We start from the raw sequence: 20,214 nt of genomic DNA, 5'->3' as shown, positions 1-20,214 counted from the left end.
AAAAAAAAAAAAAAAACCAAAAGACAAAAAAAAAAAAAAGCCTATTGAGTGACATGTAAAGATTTCATTTATATTTGAGGCTGGAAAATTGTTGAATTTAATTTTTCCTGTCACCCCTATGTCACTAAGACATTCTCTTTTGGATTTGCTGGACCATAATGGTATTAACAAAATAAAGCAAACTTGTCAATGGGTAATCATACATATGAAGCTGACCAGATGATCAAATATATATACATATATATTTTTACGAAATGTCTTACCTTATACCATAGTCATTTTTTGCTGATAATCTAAATTTACAACCCATTGCTGGTGACAGTTTGGTAATTTTAAATTGCTTCTGTGAGCCCATGTAACACTGACAGAATTCTCCATTTCCTTTCCCCTAGGAGAAATGGCTAGTTATTATATTTCATATGCACTACTATCAAGAGAAAAAATGCACTTCAGTTCCTTTGTGATATTTGTTAGCTGGTAGAGTATACATTAACAGCACTCTGACACACTTGTCATGGATCTTCAGAGAAGACTGAGATACTAGGTGCCTTATGTATGGTTGACTTCAGGTGAAGAATTCTAAGAGCAGAAGTAGCTCTTCAAGCAGCCTTGCACAGCCTCTTGAATTAAATACGGTGTTTTAGCCAGTGATAAATTCCTGGCTATCATAAGGTACGGACCGTATAATCTCCCTGGGGACAAGTAGTTATGGAGACAGGTTGATCTCTCAGGTAGACAAGCGATCACTTTTCTTTAACTCAGTTTTGAAGTCTGTCCCTAACCTCCTCCTAGACACTGTTATGTGTCTTTAAGAGGTTTGGAGCAGTGGCTGCTTACATTTAACACTGAAAAAGTCTAGAAAAGGGAAGAGCCCAATTATCCAGCACAGGGAGGAAAGTTAGGCTATCTCAGGACAACTGGAAGTTTAGAAATGTTGGGAGTGAAATAAAACGAGCATCTCTCTCTTCCCACCTATTCTCCACTCTTGTACCTCAGTCAAGGGCAGCTGGGGCCACATACTTTTCTCTGAAGAAGGACTACATCTGGCTGTTTAGCTGAACTGTCTTATTATTTTTAGTGGTATTTAGCTGGGTCTACTGTGTGGTTCAAGCACAAAATCATACACATTCTGAAAAATGGTGATATCTGCTCTCTAGTTGGGACACTATGACTGTGTCCTCAGTCTTAGCTTAAAGTCATTAAGTTAATTACAACTTCTTGAATAAAAAATTTCATATAATATGGAATGATATCTTTAGCTGTTTTTAATCAGAAATGCCTTGTTTAATAATGTATAAAATTATTATAGTGAATTAACTTTCTATTCTTATTGTACTTTTTCAGATGCCCTCCTATCATTTATCAAGAGGATGTGGTTTATTTTTTGAGATCTATGAAAAGCAACCCTATTCTGAATTCTCTTAGGATTTCTGGAACAAAACCTTCTTAATTATGCTTTATTATTCATTTAATATACTGTTGAATCCCACACTATCAATAGAATTCCCACTCTCTCTGCCCCCTTCTCTTTGCCTGCTGTAAGTAATAAGACAGAATGGGATAACTGCCAGGAAAAGATCACACTGATATGTGTAGCCCACTGTGCTTGTCGTGATGGCCAAAGATACCCAGAACCGAATCCCTAGTCTCTGAATGTCACCTTGCATGGTGACAGGACTGAAATGTGTGACTAGATTAAGGGTCTTGAGAAAGAGGGTCGCCCTGGATTATCTGGAAGAGCCACAAATGAAAGCACAGAGAGCCTCCTGAGACGAGCAGGCAGGATAAGACAGAAGAGTAAGGGAACGGCAACAAAGCCATGGACCACAGGAAACTGGCTAGGGCAAGAAAGAACTCTTGGTCCAGTAAAAACAGTATGCTATCTTTGGCTTTCAGAACTATAAGATGTTGTTTAAGTCATCATGTTTATGATAATTTGTTATACAGGCCATAGGAAAGAAATAATCTTGCTGTTAAGGCTGACATTAGGAATAAATAATGTTTTTTCCTAAGATAATCATAAAAATGACTCGTGTGTGTGTGTATGTGTGTATGTGTGTGTATGTATGTGTGTATTTGTATGTGTGTGTGTGTATGTGTGTGTGTGTATGTGTGTGTGTGTGTGTGTTCACCCAGTGCCTCATGCTTGCTAGGTAAGTTCTACCACTGAGCTATATTCCCAGCTCCTTAAGTGACTGTTTTAATGGTGATTTGGAACAGGGTCCATGAACGAATCTATATGAGAAGATTTCCGAGTATGAGAAAACTTCAAGTGAACAAGAGTCTTGTGACCTCTGTTCCTCCATAAAATGGGATATTCTGGGAATGTGTTTTTGTGCCCTTCCTAGGTGGGACAGAGAGGAGTGAGCTCACTTCAGATTACTCACTACCACTGCTCTTATTTGTTTACGTATCTCTATGGAAAGACACGCTTTGCCACATGTGCTTGTCCTTCTGATTGTACCCTTTACTCAGGTGATAAACTGTCGGATGCTCTAAATAACACTGGCTATTGCATCAGACTGTAGTCTGCCTCATGTCTAGTTCCCAGTCTCCCAGATGCACATCACCAAATAGAGCAGTAAACAATGGTGGTTGCTTGAAAACACACATTCTCCTTCATAGGGAAGTTCAGTTTGTTAAGATTTTCTAAGAACACGTTACCATCTACTTCCCATTCACATAAAAATTTCTTTAAAAATATATAATTAAAACAGATATAAACATTTTGTCTGAAGATACACCCCTAAATTTAATCACTAAAAGGAATCAACGTACTTACCTCATCCCATTCTAAAATAAAGTTTTGGATCTTAGAACCATTGTCACAGGGTGCCTGAAACAACAAGGGAAAAAAGAAAAAAAGAAATTAGTCATCATAAATAATAAGGAATCTACTTTATGTCACAGATGTTCTCTATGACTTAGACTTTAAAAATGGTCACAGAGCTAGCTCAGTGGTTAAGAGCAATCGGTGCTCTTACAGAGGACACAGGTTTGGTTCCGGAACCCACATGGTGGCTCATAACTTCCCTAATTCCAGTTGAGGGGATCCAATGCTCTCCTTAAGGGGCAACAGACACAAACACTACATATAAATACAAGCAGGCAAATACTTATACACATAAAAGTAGAAACACAAAGTAAGAGGCCATCAACATTTTTCTGAATCTCCTTTAACAAGAACTATTCTAACTTTTGTGATTCTTAGAAACATTCCTTTTGCCCAGAGATTACATTAGGTTTAAATTTCCACCATTTTTTACTATAACTCATCTCACAATGTAAATGGAATATTCTGTAATATATCAAAGAACAGAGGGCTAGGCTGCAGAAGGAAAGACAGGCTAGGGCTGTGCTGGGATTCCTGCTGCTAGACACAATGTGCCATCACCCCAGACTGCCACTCAGTCATCTTTTCAGCTTTGGGGAGGGCCCCGTGGCACTGCACCACAGCCTTTAACCACTGAAATGAGAATCTTAATCTTTCTCACAGCTTCCCTCCTACAACTTCAACCCACTTGTATAGAACAAAAGATCATGACTTCCTTACAACTCTGTATCTGCAGAAACTTGACTCTGAGGCTCCTAACATGTTGGATTTAAAACATTTCAAATATTGTGAGTCAGAGAAGCACTGACTGACACAGCAACAGTGGTTCAAGATGAACATAATGAGAAGGGGGAAAGAAAAGAATCTTGGGAATCCCAACTCTTCAATAGCAGAGGGACTTAGAAGACACAGGCAGCAAGGAGGGAGGAGGTATATATCCATTTCCCAAGAGTTCATTGTTCTAGATTGCTTTAATCTAGCTGCTAAATCCTCATGTTGACTTTTCATAATTTTTTTGGGGGGGGTGAAGATAGAATGTCCATTTTCAATAACCTGAGGATTACCTTCCCATTTCCCTCCAAGTTGGAGGAGACCATTATGTGCAGAGTTTACAACACTTGTCGAATTATCACATCAACTTCATATTCTACCTTTACTCAAGTCATAAGAAGGTGAAATGACGCCTTCCAAGGATTCTACCTCAGACGACTGAGACAGGAGGACAGCAAGTTTAAAATAAGAGAGAGGAGTACAGGGGATGGAAGTCAGTTGTAATGTTTGTCCAACACATGAAAGACTCTACTATTAGTCCCCAAGTCCCTGGTATGGAAGGGGCATCTCCTGTCAGCCTCCACTGTTGACTTTACACAGGCAATCTGAGGAAGAATCAACTAAAGAAGACTCCAGTCAATAGATTGGCTTATAGATACATCCATGCAGCATTTTCTAGATTGATACTTCATGTAGGAGGGCCCAATCCACTGTGGTGATACCATCCCTAGGCAGGTAGAACTGGGAGTAAGTCAGTAAACAGTGTTCTTCCATGGTTTTTTCCCTGATTACCTTCAATAATAGGCATGTAACCTCTATGAGGAAATAAACTCTTTTCTCCCACAAGCTGGTTTTGGCTATACAGAGTGAGTTGTTTGCTTAAAAAGCAAATACCTACTTTAGTGTACAATGAGAACAACAAGATATTTAACTGAACACTCTTTTGGTCTCCAAATATAATTGGCATTTAATATAAGGCAGAGAAAGGAAAACAGAAGAAATGTCTAGCTAGAATACTCTACAGACTGTTCTTACCTTCCACTGCAAGGTGAGTGAGTTCTTGGTCCGATTAGCTATCCTCGGTGAATTGGGTGTGTCAGGTTCACAGCTCAAGGTAGTAAAGCTCTCAGCTTCTGAGGGAATTCCCTTTACTGAACTGGACTCTGCCTGTACTCTATGGGATAAAACAGTTTTATCCATTTTACTTTCAACAGTATCAACTTTACATATATACAAGTAGTAAGGTGCCTTTCAAACAGCCTACCAAGAAAACCAAAGTAATATCTAGAAGTAAAGAGCATCCCTTAAAAACTGCATAAACCAAGGGTTTTATTTTACTCTAAGTCAAAGTAAGAAAGATACTTTAAGTGTTAACATGAAATGTCTCTGCACACACGTGCACACACATACACACTTTCAAAAGTAATAATATTCCAAAATAATATTCTTAATATGCTGATACTTCTATTTGATTCTATTTCATTGATTTAAAAATATTGACTATAACACACACACAATTTATGATTCAATAACAGTGTCAATCCAGCCTGAAAAACATTAGGTTAGATGTTTGGAGTGGAAGTTCAGAAAATGTTAACGTTTCTAAGAAAAATGTTCTGTTAAAAAATAGGGTGACTCCAACTGGGCCCCTGATGGGGAGGACAGAGAATAAAAACTTAACAAACTATACTTAGAAAACCAGAAGGCATTATCTGAATTGCTTCTATTAAGTGTTGTGGAATCCCAAGAGTCTTAATATCCCAAGTTCTTTCCAAGACATGATGCAGAGTAATACACAGAAATGTAAACAATTATTGCTTATGATTCTGTGTATAAACATTCCAGAAGCAGGGCAAGTGTGTATTACTAAAGCAAATACTGCAGCCATTGTCTACAGAGTCCTTTTAACCCTTCGTCCACAAAAAGGGTAATTAGCATCCCCCTTCCTTTACTGTAACATTTAAACTTGAATTCAATGTTGAAATGTTTTGGGATTACTGAGAAATGATAATTATTCCAATACAAAAATTAAAGTCCACATTTTTAGTTTAACACATATTCATTCTAGATTTTAAAGGAAACCACTCCCGATAACAACAAAAGCACAGTCAAGAAGACAGTCCTTACTTTGCATGGTAATCTGTGGCTGGTTTCAGGTCATTCAAAGTGACACTTGTTTCTTCTCCTCTGTGGCAGGCAAAAAAGAATGTAACAGCACAATTAGCAATACACCTTTTATCACACCCCATTATCCCATGTAACAGGGAAGAGCAGGACCAGAAAACACCTACACATAAACACTTCTGTATTTCCCTTCCTTTCCAGTGCTCGACAGCAGGATTTCATAACTGCAGAGCTCTGGTACGGCTGTCTCATTCGCTTCCCCATTGATGAGACTGGAAGGTGGTGACCAGGTGAGCAGGATCGTCCTTGCTTGAATGTCTGAGGCCTGCAGAACAAATACCAACAGGTGACAGTGTTCCGAATCAAATGCGCGCACAAGGAACGGTGGGCTAGCTGACGGGCACAGAGCCACACAGACGCAGCAGTCTGAATCTACACAAATAGCTCACGGCAGAACAAACAATTTTATTAAAGAGTTGCTGGCAAAACATCCCATTTGTGTATTCTTCAGGATGTCTTTGCAGCCGTGTTTCTGGAGCAGAGCCAAGTAATACTGATTTAGAAACCAGCTAGAATTGTTTCCTCTTATATGCCACATCAGAAATAATACACTTTCATATCCATCTCATTTGCTTATCATTGCCCTCTGAAGCAGGCAAAACAAGCACACCTGCCTTTCTATAGGAAGAACATTCGGAAGGTTTAAGGGGCTCAATGACACTCAATGAAGAGAACTGAGAAATCAGAACTGAACCCAACCGTGAGCAGGAGCTGGGAACTGATGTGATTGTGTAAGGTGGGTCAAAAAACTGACGATGGCCAAAAAGAATAGGCAAAAAATAAAGACAACAGTTAGAAATCATTGGGTTACTATGGCATGTTTGAATCTGTGAGACAGGGTGTTGTGCCTGTCGGCTCATATTATGATAAAACTAAACAGGAAATGAACTTGGAAAGACTGTGACTAAGACTGTCGAGACAGAAATGTCAGTATTTTTTTTAGATTTCCAGAAATGTTACAGCAGAAAAAACAACAATAATCCTTAAGCGGCCCTATAGTGCGCCAACATTCCCAGGATTCAGGAGTCCAAGGCAGGAGGACTTTAAGTTTGAGGACGGCCAGGATCACACAGCAAGACTGTCTTAGGAAACAAACACATAACACACACAAAATGAGAAAGGAACTTGAGAGCTTGATCTAAGGAACTTAGAGCCAGACAGTTCTAGAATTCATAAAAGCAGAGAATGGTTCTGAAGAAAGATAAAAATGAGAAAATGGCAAACATGTTCAGTTCCAGACTGAAACAGAAAAGTTAGGTTTCGAAACTCACAGTAATTTCAGAGATCCCAAATAAAAAGACAAAATGGTGCCAGCATGGCCAGTTCAATACACACAAGGATACAGCACCCTGCTATTCTATCTTATGGAAGAAATGGCCTCAGAAAGGCTTAGCAACATTCCAGGCCACCAACCCTGAACGCACAGCTTGCTCTGAAGTGAGATGCACACTGACTTTTCCTACAGTGTGCAGCTGAGTTAAACAAGTCAGCATTTATTCTATTTATGTGTGTGCATATGTATGCTGTGCCACATCTAGTGACTTTTACATGCTACTATGTTTGCATCAGTGCTCAACACCTTCTGCCCATCCGCAACACCTAACAGTTACATTTTCTTGACAGTGTAAGTTCCCTGGAGCTGGAGTTATAGTTTGTTGTGAACTGCACGAGGATGCTGGGAATTGAACTCCTGTCCTCTCCAAGAGCAACAACTGTTCCTTTCCTCTTCATCTCTTTGACCTCCACACTTAATAATTTTACATTTACCACATGACAATGATTTTATTAAAGAAAGTTGTAGGGACAGAGGCCACACTTTGCTTTCCAGTTCATCTCCAGTTCCAATCATAGCAAATGACATTTTGTACAGGGTCAAATATTTATGGAATGAATAAATACATTTAATATGGTGATTTCAATGAAGCAAAGCAAGCAAAACCACACACAAAACTACCAAAAATCCTGGTTACCTTTTTAAAAAAATGTTATTAAACAGGGCTCCCTATTTTACTAAATTACTTCTTTTTATAATGTCGGTAAACAGTCTTAAGATGACTGCTTTAAAACGTCCTTTCTGTGCCCACTTTTAACATTACCTAAGAAAACCAGCATGTGCTGTTACATCACTCTGACACAAATCTTGCCTCTGCTCTTCTGGTTTGTTTTACATAGAGTTTCCCACAGCAAGAGTGAAGGTTGACACAGTAGCCATGGCGCCTGCTTGGTAGGGGCACTCTCCTGCACACATTACATTCTGCACATCCCCACGTGCATGATTTACACACAACCATGGCTGCTGCACCTCAGTTGTCTCAGGAGGCTGAGGCAGCTGTGTGTTACAGATGGCTGGGTTAGTGTACATATCCTCTATGGGAATGGACTGAGCTTTTGAACTGGCAGGAAGAAGGCAACTCAACAATGCCAAATGCTACTGGAAGTCCCCGGTTTAGTGCACAGTTCTACCCCTTCCTTAGTAGGCACGGCACAGAGACAGGAGCTAAAGGCAGACGAGGCACTCTGTAGCACCCACAGCTCTCCTGCAGAACACAATGAAGATCTGGATTTAAACATCAGCTTGTAAGGTACTTTTATTTTTAAGACTGAAGTATTTGATGCTGCCAGTAAACTCACTTAAATTTCTATTCTAACCTGTGCCACAGTAAAAAAAAAAAAAAAAAAAAAAAGTGCTTTTCTTTATTCTACTATCTTTCATAATCATGGCAAAACCACCCACGAGGAGTCCTGGAGGGCCTGGGATGGACAGGCCTACTGTAGGCCATCTAGACATGATCTTTGCATCACTTCACACACATGGGCGGCTGCACCACCCAAAACTCTAAGAAACCATTCCAGGAACGCATCTCAGGCTGACGGTGAACACTGTAGCAACTTAATGGCCAAGCTAAGATTCCTAACATCCTGTTCAGGCGGACCCAGTGAGAAGCACTAGGACAGAGCTGGAGACAGCCTGGACTCCAACCCGGGCTCATTACTACTTACTTATCTGCTTCAGTGCCTATCTGTAAAATGGGGAAAACAGTACACCATGAGCTTCTATAAGAATTAAATAACATAAGTGCATCTGAAATACTTGGAAGAGACTGACACCAGCAAACGTGAGCTATTGTTATGATGAGATAAGAATTTCCTTTTCTGTTTATTCCATCTACAGGCTCCATTCCTAAGAGAAGTTAGAATGAGGGAAAACTATGCAGTCACAGCACTTAAAAAGCAGAGGAAGAAAAGAACTAATCAGAACAGATACTGTGATAGTTTGATGTTTTTACTATTTTGCAGAAAGTTTTTTTCTAAGACTATTTTATTGATTTATTTATAGTTATGATGTCCAAATAATTTGGTTCCTAGTATGTCCCCTTAACTTTTGTCAAAAGCACCTTTGCCTATTTCTTCTTTCATAATTTGTTGAGTATAAACATCACAATGTATGCATTTCTTGCTCCACTTTCTGTGACATTAATGCCGCAGTGGATGTCTCTCTTGTGTAGTTTTTACAGTGGAAATGTGACCCACAGGACACTTCTTTGATTCTTTTAATTAACAGTGGCGAACTTCCTATGCTTAAAGGTTTTAAAAAGTTTCACTTAGCATCAATACTTGATCTTTTGTCATAGCCAATGTAAATGCTTCTCCCAGCAGATCACAGCCATTGGGATGCATACAGACTTTTTATCGAAGTAAGTCTTTTCTGTTCTCATACATACTTTTTTAACGTATTTGGTTGTAAGCAGTGTTATGATGAGGACCTTGGAAATACTCAAGTTCTCCTTGCCTCAGCCATGCTTCACTGAGGAAGGGTCCCTCTTTTAGATACTCATATCATGATGCGCTACAAATGGTCTCACAATACTACAAAGTTAAAATAAAAGCTTGAATGAAAAGGACAAAATTCTACATGAATATACCAAATAGCAAGAAAAATGCATGAGATACTTACCACTGGTTTGACAATGTTGGAAAGAAATGCTTCGAGTGCTTTAGTTTCTTCATCTTTTTCTTTAAAAAAAAAATTAAAAAAACTTAAATGAAAATTTCTCTTTCCTCTACTTGTTTTCTAGTTTTTATCCTTATACACACACAGGAATCTGTAGTTTTCACCATTCATCTGCTTCAAATTCTATTACAGCTGTTCCTACCACTTACAAGAGCACAATACATGTACTGTATGCATGTAAGTATGTGTGTATGTGTGCTGTATGCATGCAAGTATGCATGTGCACAGCCACCTGAACAGTGGCCTTTCTTAAAGTGTACTCTCATTCCTGACTGCAAAAACCCCTCATTCCGGAAAGTTCCTGTTGGCCATTCTTACACCACTGTTTTCACTTTTCTTCTGTGTCTCAGTGTATAGTCTAAGAGGGCCTGGAACATTCCTGCCTCAGCCTCCCAGGGGCTATGATTACAGGTATGCATCACTACACCTGACTTTTATTTAACCATGGTCTCCCAGATAGAGGTAATCTGCTATAACTTAGAGCAACCATTGACAAAATACTTTAGCCCAACTCTTCTGAGACATCAGTGCAGAAAAGGATATTCAAGCAGTCTCAAAAACTGGAGAACATGTTAGTAAATGTTAACACACAAACCACAAAGCCATTAAAGCATTGTTCAAAGTGTGAGGAATGGAAATGTTAAGGAAGATGAAGGTGAACACAGTAATTTTGATATTGCTCCAAAAGCTGGGAGCGTTCTAGCTGCTGTCACATTCATCAGCTACATCACTGGATAATCCAACACACTAAGAATTAGGAGTACCACTTTAGATACAAGTACATTCAAGGACTGAGAGAACTACAGTGTTAGTGCTTGTGAAAAGGAATGTTATTCTGCCTCATTGGCACATTTGATGAAACTGAAAATACAGTGTGGTCTACCTTTAGAAGTTAAAACAGGTAACAGTATCAAGGAAATCTATGGAAATTAAGATAGGCATCAGTGAGAGGCTTAGCATTATAGTTAAAGTACCTGGGCAGGAACCTCACAATCTAGACCCATGGAAGACAGGCTACTGTTACCCTAGTTTGTATTTACCTTAGAGAACTGAGTCTAATACACGTTAAAACGAAGTGTACCAAGTTCATACAGTGACAGCCACACATTAGGAGAAGGGCCCAAAAAGAATAAATTTCTAAAGCAAAGGCGATTACTCTATTCTAACTATGGAACATGCAGAGAAGATTGGTTTATGACATACTAGTTATCACGTATTCATATATAAAGAGGCTGGGAAAATAAAGCCTTGGTAAAAGGCAAGATAGCCTTACCAAAGGACTGGAAACAGAAGAAATGGAATCTTGGTTAATTAGTCACATTTATGATGATGTGAAATTACTTGAGACTTCCTAAATGTGAAAGTAGCTGTCTAGCAATCATTTAGATTCTAAAATATTTCTCAGTTAGGGGCGTGCTAGGCTATGAATTTATGTGGTCCAGGATAAGACAGCTGAAAGGTAAGGTATAATTTTAGCAGTTTAAATGATGAAAAATATCAGAGATGCATCAAGAGTACCTTCTATTTCCGAATCAACTTGTGTGCAACCTTTCCCTCGCCCCGATTTGTTTTTCGCTGACCCTGCGTTCACACCACTGGCATTCTGTCCTCTTATGGGTCCGTTGTGTTCACTTATGGGAGAAGGGCATTTCTGGGGTGATGGTGGGGGGCTGCTCATTTTATCTTTCTGTGTTCCCTGGCGATCCTTTAACTTTTTCTGCAGACGTTCATATGTCTTGCTAGATCTTTCATCTCTGAAGTTGGACCTGCCGTGTGTAGAGTGGGCATCTAGAAGAAGGAAACACAAGTGTTAAAATACCACTTTCTCCAAACAAACCTATTATATCATGTACAATTTATTATAAAATGAGTAGTGATTTTGCAAAACAAAACCATTTCTATGTCTCCACTAACAGAAATAAAGATTCCTGACTTGGTTACAACTCTATTTATGTTACACAGACATCTCTTTACCGTCTTCCCAACTATCACTCTGCAGAGAAACAGCATGGTCTGCTGTGTCGGTGAGAAAGGAGATCAGGCCGACCTGGTCACAGCTCTTTTTTCAGTGTCTGATTCTTCAACCTTCTTTTAATCTCAGTCATATAAAATAGATAAAGGAGACATTTCTGACCTAAATTTCCTTATAATTTTCTTCTAAAAAAGAAAAAAAAATCACTAAAAATGTTGTAGGAGTTAGCAAACAGAAATTAATTGGACTGTAAAATTTATTTTTTAATTTTCTATTTAAAATATGTACTGAAGAAAATAAGAGAAAAACCTAACGAGTTCCACAGTAAAGAAAAATTTTAACCTAACAGTGTTCTTTAAAAATAGCATAATGTTCTTGAAATGAATATCATAAGAATATACAGAATAAAATTAGATATTAAGAACAGGAGTGGATAGCTACATATATAATAAATGTATGTCTTTATATTACACTACTGTATGAATCAAATATCCCAAGGTGTAGCTGAAACTATGAAACTCTTAGAAAGAAACAAAGGGGTATATCTGCATGACCTTGGTAGTACTTTTTAGCTAAGACATGAAAAGCACAAATGAAGCAAAATAAACAGGACCTGCTTGGAACTAGGCCCTTTTTTCTATTAAGGGAAAGTGAAAGGCTGTATGGGGGAAAATACCTGCAAACCATAGATTTAATGAAGGACTTGTATCTGGGCTATACAAAACATATGACATAAGGACAAAATGCCAACTCCACTAAAGAATGAACATGCAAATTCATTAAGCATTAACAAAATAAGAAAAAGGATCAAAACAAAAAATGGAATAAAACAGGCAACAAGACGGTTTTGAAGGATAGTGGGTGTGGAAACACAGGAACCCTCACACACTTTCGGTAGAGATAGTAAATGGTGGGATCAGTGAACAATCAGCCTGGCAGTTGCTATTCACACATACCCAAGCCCTACTCCCACATGCCTGGCTCTTCTACTCACAAGTGGAAAGTGCCAATGTAGACACTTGTCTGCAATGTTCTCACAGCGTCACTCACAGGCAAGCAATGAAAGTGTCAACTGTCTGGGTGGTAGCTGGGTTGGTCAGCCCTCCAGTCATTACCCAGGCGAGCTCTCTAGCACAATCTGGATCTATGCGTCCTGCAGCGATGAGCAGGGTCAGTTCTGCTCTCAAGTCCTCAGATCCAGGTCGCCAGCACTCACATTACCAGGCCAGACCCACTATTTTGTCCAGGCAAGGTACAGGGCCCTCTCCCGACTGCTGTAGTGGGCATATGGGGGAGGGGTGCAGCTCTCCTGCTCTCACGCCCTCAGGGCTGGCTCACCTGTGCCCCTGCCCACCACAACAGGATGAGCTCTTGTGTGCTGCCCACTTCATGTGCTGAAATACAAGAGAAAGCAGAATGCACTCTTTCTTGCACTTCAGCACATGAGGGACAGGGCTAGTTCTCCCACTCTTATAACCCCTGGGGCTAGCTTCCTCCCCTGCTGCAGGGGGTAATGGGTGAGGAGGGGTGGGGGATGAGGTAATCTCTCCTGCTCTCAAGCCCTCTGGGTCAGCTCACCAGCACCCAGGCCCAGAGCCAGGGCTATGAGTTGGCCCACCCCAACACCCCCCAAATCTATGAAATGTTGGAACATGTGAGGGGACAAATCTACAGATACGAAACATCAGGATCCCATGACACAGGACAACAGGATGTCCAAGAGGAGTCCCAGTAAGAGCCCATCAGTGATGGTGTGGCAGAAACCAAAGGCCTTGAGCCAGACTGATGACTCTTGGCAAAGAACACTTACAAGTAAAGATAAATGAACTAAAGGGCAGACTGTGAGACTCAATGGGCCACTCTACAGCCTCCATGATAAAAGTTTTCTTTGTTTGGTTTTGTGTTTTTATTTTAAATTTGGTTTTGATTTTGGGGAGAGGCCGAAAGGGCAGAGGGCAGATAAGAGGGGACAGGGAGATAAGTGGATCGGAATATACGATGTAAAATCCAAAGAATCAATAAAAGCTACAAAATAAATAAATTTCTTAAATTTTTAAGAGCTTATATCTTCCTGAATCCTTAAATGAGTGATGCATTTATAATTAATATAACAAAATGTCAACAAAAGATGCATGTAAAATATATTAATGTGTATTTTGAAAACATATAGTATATGCATATATTAAAGCTGTATACACACATATACAATACACGTGGTTTTTTTGCTTAACTTCACAAATAAATGTGTATATTCTATATTTACTTGAAAAAAAATTAAGTGTCAAATGTCACCAACTAATGAATGGATGAACGAAGTGTGGTATGCACACACTCCAGGTCTACAACTCAACCACCAAGTGGATGAGAGGCATGTCATAATATAGATGAGCCCTAAGATAAAAACCAGGGAGAAAGATCACATCTCACATAAACACTTTAAACGCTGTAAATACATTGCTAGTCACATGTCAATGTGATGCAAAGTCTGGAACAGGCAACAACACAGAGACAGAAAGTAGATTAAGGGTTGGGGGCAAAAGAAGAAACCAGGACAGACTATTGATGGGTGAAGGTTTCTTCTGGGGAGGGTAGAAATAGCTAAGACTTACATAATTATTCCTAATTTAAGAAGCTGAAATTTGAAAAATTCCCAAGCCTGGAATTTTGAGTTCTGATAAGATACAAATAGGAAACGCCATACCTGGACAGTGATGGGTTGTGCAAGATCACTAAATGCTATATGGAAATTATCATCAGGGTATAATATTTTGTGTTCCACTGCTTAGATCCCATCCCTAAGACACCTTGTGTGTATCTTGTGTACATGTGCATGTGAAATATCTAAATCTGAAAACATTTCAGATAAAGGATAATTTGTAGAGAAAATATAAAAAAATTCCACTCTTTGTACAACACAGTAAACAGAAAAATCCACTGAAACCTAAGAACCACAATTAGTCCCCATTTATAAATGAAAGATAAAATAACAACAGTAATCATGGAGAAAACAAAATGTATTTTATAACAGAGTGGATCTGAGAATGAAAACCCCAGCAGCTAACTAATGTGACCTTGTAAAGACCAGTCCTTCTGCAGCTCAGCTCCTCCTCCTGTGTTTTGGCAGTTTTTCTGAAGATGACATGAGCTAATGCATTCAGTGAAGTTCAAGCTCAGGAGCGGTATGGCTAACAATGGAGTGTTTCACTAGGTCCCACTCTGGGAAGCCATAGGACACGTGAACGGGAAGGAGGGAGGCATTTACTGACTAGAAGACTTAGCACTCACAGCTCCTCAGGCCTAGTGTCACGCTCCCTAACAAAGAGCCACCCCTTAGCTGGTGTATGCGTGTACGCCCTTCCCTTCCCTTTCCATCACTGGGAACTATAGCTCTGCACATTATTCCGAGACTGTGCTGTACAGACTTGATTTACACTGATGTTAGCTACGTTCTGGCTACAGATCAGGAAGGATTATTAGAAAGACAGACAAGTCTGGGGCTTAGAGAAGATTCTCACAGAAGATATAAAATTTGAGCTACAAGTATATAGATGTTGTTTAAAGCTATAGCAAAGAATAAGATTATTACTAAGATGTGTGTGTGTGTGTGTGTGTGTCTGTTAGTCCTGTCTTTTCAGCAATTTATTAACTGAAGGCAGAGGTTGTAGCTCATTTATCATCTCAATCCCTCACAGAACCCAGCAACTTTTTGTAGTGGCATCATAGCCTTTAAGGTTAAAAAAAAAAACCAGTTATTTCTTGCTAAAAATTTCCTCCGAGGAGACCTGTTGGCTAACACAACCCCACTCTGTCTGATCTAAGACACTAATTTTCTGATTTTCTGTTTACTTCCTTGCTAGAAACCTGCTGCATCATGAAGACAAAGTTGCTTAATAGTACCTGGTAACAGAAAACCACTGTGCTATCATTATCATGTGCTATTTCCTTTACATGACACGAAGAGAACATCTTTTATATCCAGTAAGGGAGTGCCAACTCTACAAGGCAGAGGTGTTTGAGATATCTTACCTACATCTGCATATACTTGTGAAGACTGATACTGTGGCATGTACTGTGTTGCCATGTCGCCAGCTCCAGTCACTGAATACATATGGCGTGGTGGAGGGGGCATCATGGTTGGGACAGGAATGAAACCAGGCAGAGGAGGATGTGGGGAACGGTGGATAACTGTGTGGCCACCAGGATGAAACTCTGGTGACTGCGGAACCACGATGACTCTTCGAACACCATTGTCCTCAATAACCTACAAAATGAACATCAGGTTACAAGCCTCTTGTGAAGAAAGTAAGCCACTCTTTCAACGTACACAGTAAGAACTTCCGTCCTGTTAGGATTCAAAAAACAGAGAGTCATCATGAAAAAAATGTAGTCAGCACTGAACAACAAAGTAGTCCTTCTATAGAATAAGAATTCTATCTAAACCAGACCTTAAAATACTGATGGGATTGGCTACATGATGAATGACCATGTATGACATGCATTGACTGGTTTGGGCATAATGGGGTCAGGAATTTCCTTTTCTGTATCATGACTGAAGGGGTACCAAAAACCAGTTGTAGGAAGACTAAAGCATACTAGACACCTTAGGCCCCAGTTAAGAAAAGCACATGTGACGCTGGGGCTTAAAATTATACTCTTCTTTCTCTGGAGACCAGCAGGGAGCAGGGTGTGGTGCTGCGTACTTGAAATCCAAGTACCCAGAGGCTGAGGCAAAAGGATCACAGAGTTCCAGTCTAGTCTGGTCTACACAGTGATATCCTGTCTGAAGAAACCCACAGCCAACAACCAAAATCCTCCCCGCCCCATACTGTCACATTCCAAGGGATTACAGCTCTGAGAATCAATTTTTAAGAAAATAATAAATTCCCTGGACCTCACAGGACCTTTATTTAAAGACAAACAGGAATGCCTAAAAGGTTAAGGCTTTTATCTCGAAATTAGGAACCCCCTTCACAAATACCCAGCATTTCAGGAAAACAAAAAAATTACTATACCAAAGTGCTAGTTTAAAGACAATCCTCTTATATTTAAGAATAGCAAGTTTTATACCTAAGTATTTGCTTGGTAGATATAGCATTTATCTGGGTACAGATAAACCTATGTTTCAGAGACTTAATTGGGGGTAAAGACATATCTATCGAAGTGTGATATAATTCATCTACAAAACTAGACTGGAATATCAAATGAATTCACTATTTGTATGTAATACATTCAGCACAATACATGTTATTTGTTTTTAAAGATTTATTTATTTCATGTATGAGTGCTGTTCTATCTGCATGTATGCCTTTATGCCAGAGGAGGGCATCAGATCCCTCAGATCCCACTATAGACCATTGTGAGCCACACCATGTGGTTGCTGGGAATCGAACTCAGGACTTCAGGAAGAGCAGCAACCAGTACTCTTAATCACTGAGCCATCTCTCCAGCACCCCAGAGTTTCCTCCTTTTCCTTTTTTTTTTTTTTTTTTTTTAAATAAAGACAGGGTTTCTCTGTAGTTCTGGCTACTCTGGAACTTGCTCTGTAGTCCTGGCTGGCCTTGAACTCTGCCTCTGCCTCCCAAGTGCTGGGATTAAAGGCATGCGTTGGCACTGCTAGCTTAATCCATGTTATATCTATGTACTCCTGGGTCTGCACCAATATCCTGATTCCAGTGAAATGGATGCCTCAACTCTGCCTTTTTTTCTATTTAGCTCTATTCTGAATAAGTCCCTGGCAAATGTATATCATGCACAGCACAGATGGAAATTGAGCTGTATCTGGAACCTGACTTAAAGGGCATCTGGAGTAGTGTATAGCTTTCCAGCCTCAAACCTAGAAGGCGGCACATCAGAGAGCCTGAAAGAGACTGAGTGACTGAACCCCAGTATCTGCCACAACGCACTTTCACCTCATTGTCCTCTGCTAGTAATTCCTAGAAGACAACTAGCTCTGAGAGGATTTACAGTTCTCAGTATTGCCTCAATTCATATGTTTGTGGGGTATATACGTATACATGTTCTCATGTGTGCATGGGTGGGGGTGCACTGTGTGTCCCCTGGGGAGGCCTGAATAACCAGGGATCGTTGTTCTTCCACCTTATTCTTTTAAGGCAGGTCTCCTAGTCACATGAAAGCTTGCTGACCATCTCATCTTATTACCCAGCTTCCCCTGCTTCTGCATCCCGAGGCATTTGTGTGGTTCAATTCTACTGCTTAGAAGGTAAGTACTTTTATTCAGTGAGCCATCTTTGCAGCCTTCAGCCTTCCTAATCCTCCTTTTCTTCTTCATCAAATGCTGAAGCTCTAACTACAGCCAGGATGCTCCTGACAATGACTTAAATGACTCTGTATCTTATACTTCTGTTGAGATTATTTTCCTCTTCATTTTGTTTCCTCTTAATCTACAAACACTGAACCCTATCTATCCATCCAAATCCAGACAGAACATTAACTCTTTCATCCACTGAAAAAATGTTTTTGAGCAAAACAAGAAAATGAATACTTAAGGAGAATTTTGGGCAGCAGAGAGATCTAATCCAGAGTTCACCCTGTCCTCTGGAGGACATCTGCTTATGTCTGGAGACACTTTAGGGTCTTATTGGGTCCAGAGGCCAGGGAGGCTACAGCTGTCTCATAACAAAGGGGGCAATTCCTGTGCAAAAATTACCCAGGGAAAATGTCTACAGAGGCTGGTCTAGAAACCTTGATATGCGCTTCTATTTAATAGGATGGCATCGCCGCTGAACTGAGAAATGGGATGTGAAGGACAAAAGCAGAAAACTCCTGAAAGCCACCACTGCCACTAGGCAAAGCTGACGGGGGCCATGGTGGGCTACAGTGGGCTGGCCCAGGGTGGAAGCAAGACGGCGTTAGAAGTGACTCTCATTTGCAGATGTTAAAGGCAGATTAGCTGATGATTCTATGTGGGAAGCGAGGATAAGACTGTGTTCCACTAACAGCGATGAGCAAGGCTGAGGGGCAGAGAAACGGGTTTTGTTGTTTTTTTTCCTGTGGAGCTTAGCATTTAGAGTTTTTAGGAGTCAGAGATGAGAGTTCCAAAAAGATCTAAGGGCTGCCTGTGCATCAGGAACAAACCACAATTCCTCTGTAGAGTTTGAAAGTTTGGTGAAATGTGTCAAGGGGGAAGGCTCAAGTGTGCCAAAAGCTAACAGGGAAGATGGAGAATAAGTGCCCACTGATTTAGCTAATGGGCTATATATAACTGTGACCCCATGAGAACAGTTTTGGGATAATCAGAGGCAAAACTAGATGGAGTGGGCTGAAAAGAGAAAGTGAGAGAAGGATTAGAGCTAACGGCACAATTTTGGAAAGTCTTGCAAAGGGGAATACAGAAGCAGGGTTGTGGCTGATAATAGAGCAGGCTGCAGACATTTGGTTTTCCCTGTCTCAGGTGAGACCAACATCAACATGCTGATGAACTGGTTGCATATGATCCAGCAGGTAGGAGCCAGATACAGCACAAAGGGAACTGCTACAACATCCCCTTGGAACAGCTGAAGGGGATGGGCTATAGCGCTCCAGCAGAGAAGCTAAGTTCATCTCTGACAGCAGAGGTGGGACTGGGAGGGTCCGCTTGGTCCCCACTGACTGCCTCTCCAGGGACCGTTTCCAGGTTATCACAGTCCTCATCATCCCTCCTTCCTATAGTTTTGATTCCCCTAATTCTAAGTCACCTCCTCAATATTCATCATATCATAGAGTTTGTTCATTTTCCCCATGTATGTATGTATGTATGTATGTATGTATGTGTGTATGTATATATATATATATTGATTTTTCGAGACAGGGTTTCTCTGCGGTTTTGGAGCCTGTCCTGGAACTAGCTCGTGTAGACCAAGCTGGTCTCGAACTCACAGAGATCCGCCTGCCTCTGCCTTCCGAGTGCTGGGATTAAAGGCGTGTGCCACCACCGCCCGGCTCCCCATGTATATAATTTATATTGTTCCCTTGAGAAACTTGCAGATTACTGCAAGTTTCTCAAGGGAACAATATAAATTGTTTCGATCTCATAACAATACTGTACATGAGATACCATTATCTCTACTTTCAGATGGAGAACTCAAAGCGCAGAGATGTTAACTAAATTGTCCAGGGCCACACAGTAGCAGTGTACAGGAGCTAACATTAGAAGTCAAGCAGCTTGCTTCCTAATGCCGTATTCTTACTAAAGCAGAGGAGGAGAGTGGGGGTTATTACTAAACAGGTTAACAGCTTTAGTCTGAATCATCGTGAAGAGTTCTGTGGATGGATGGCGGAACGTGAATGTATTGGGTGCCACCGAGTTATACACCTAAAAATGGTTAAGTTGGTATAAATATATGCTATGTGTATTTTGCCACAATTACAAAAACAAAACCAAACACCAAAAATGCCACCCAGAAACACAAACCAAACCAAATAAAAAGTCACACAAAACAACAA

General features: G+C 40.2%; 1 protein-coding gene across 2 annotated transcripts in view; it reads right to left on the bottom strand.

The window, feature by feature from the left end:
* Positions 1 to 20,214, bottom strand: part of Fndc3a (fibronectin type III domain containing 3A) — a 136,155-nt gene that overhangs the window by 24,218 nt on the left and 91,723 nt on the right. For both annotated transcript variants that reach the window (XM_057785943.1, XM_057785944.1), the window contains 8 exons: positions 15,799 to 16,033; positions 11,319 to 11,588; positions 9,744 to 9,802; positions 5,896 to 6,053; positions 5,732 to 5,791; positions 4,640 to 4,778; positions 2,783 to 2,836; positions 264 to 388 (listed from right to left, as the gene is read on the bottom strand). In XM_057785943.1, coding sequence (XP_057641926.1) covers positions 264 to 388; positions 2,783 to 2,836; positions 4,640 to 4,778; positions 5,732 to 5,791; positions 5,896 to 6,053; positions 9,744 to 9,802; positions 11,319 to 11,588; positions 15,799 to 16,033 — 1,100 coding nt within the window. The remainder of the gene's footprint in view (positions 1 to 263; positions 389 to 2,782; positions 2,837 to 4,639; positions 4,779 to 5,731; positions 5,792 to 5,895; positions 6,054 to 9,743; positions 9,803 to 11,318; positions 11,589 to 15,798; positions 16,034 to 20,214) is intronic.

The sequence above is a fragment of the Chionomys nivalis genome, chromosome 12, assembly GCF_950005125.1.
Source record: "Chionomys nivalis chromosome 12, mChiNiv1.1, whole genome shotgun sequence".
Lineage (NCBI taxonomy): Eukaryota > Metazoa > Chordata > Mammalia > Rodentia > Cricetidae > Chionomys > Chionomys nivalis.
This window is presented reverse-complemented; position numbering and strand designations above follow the sequence as displayed.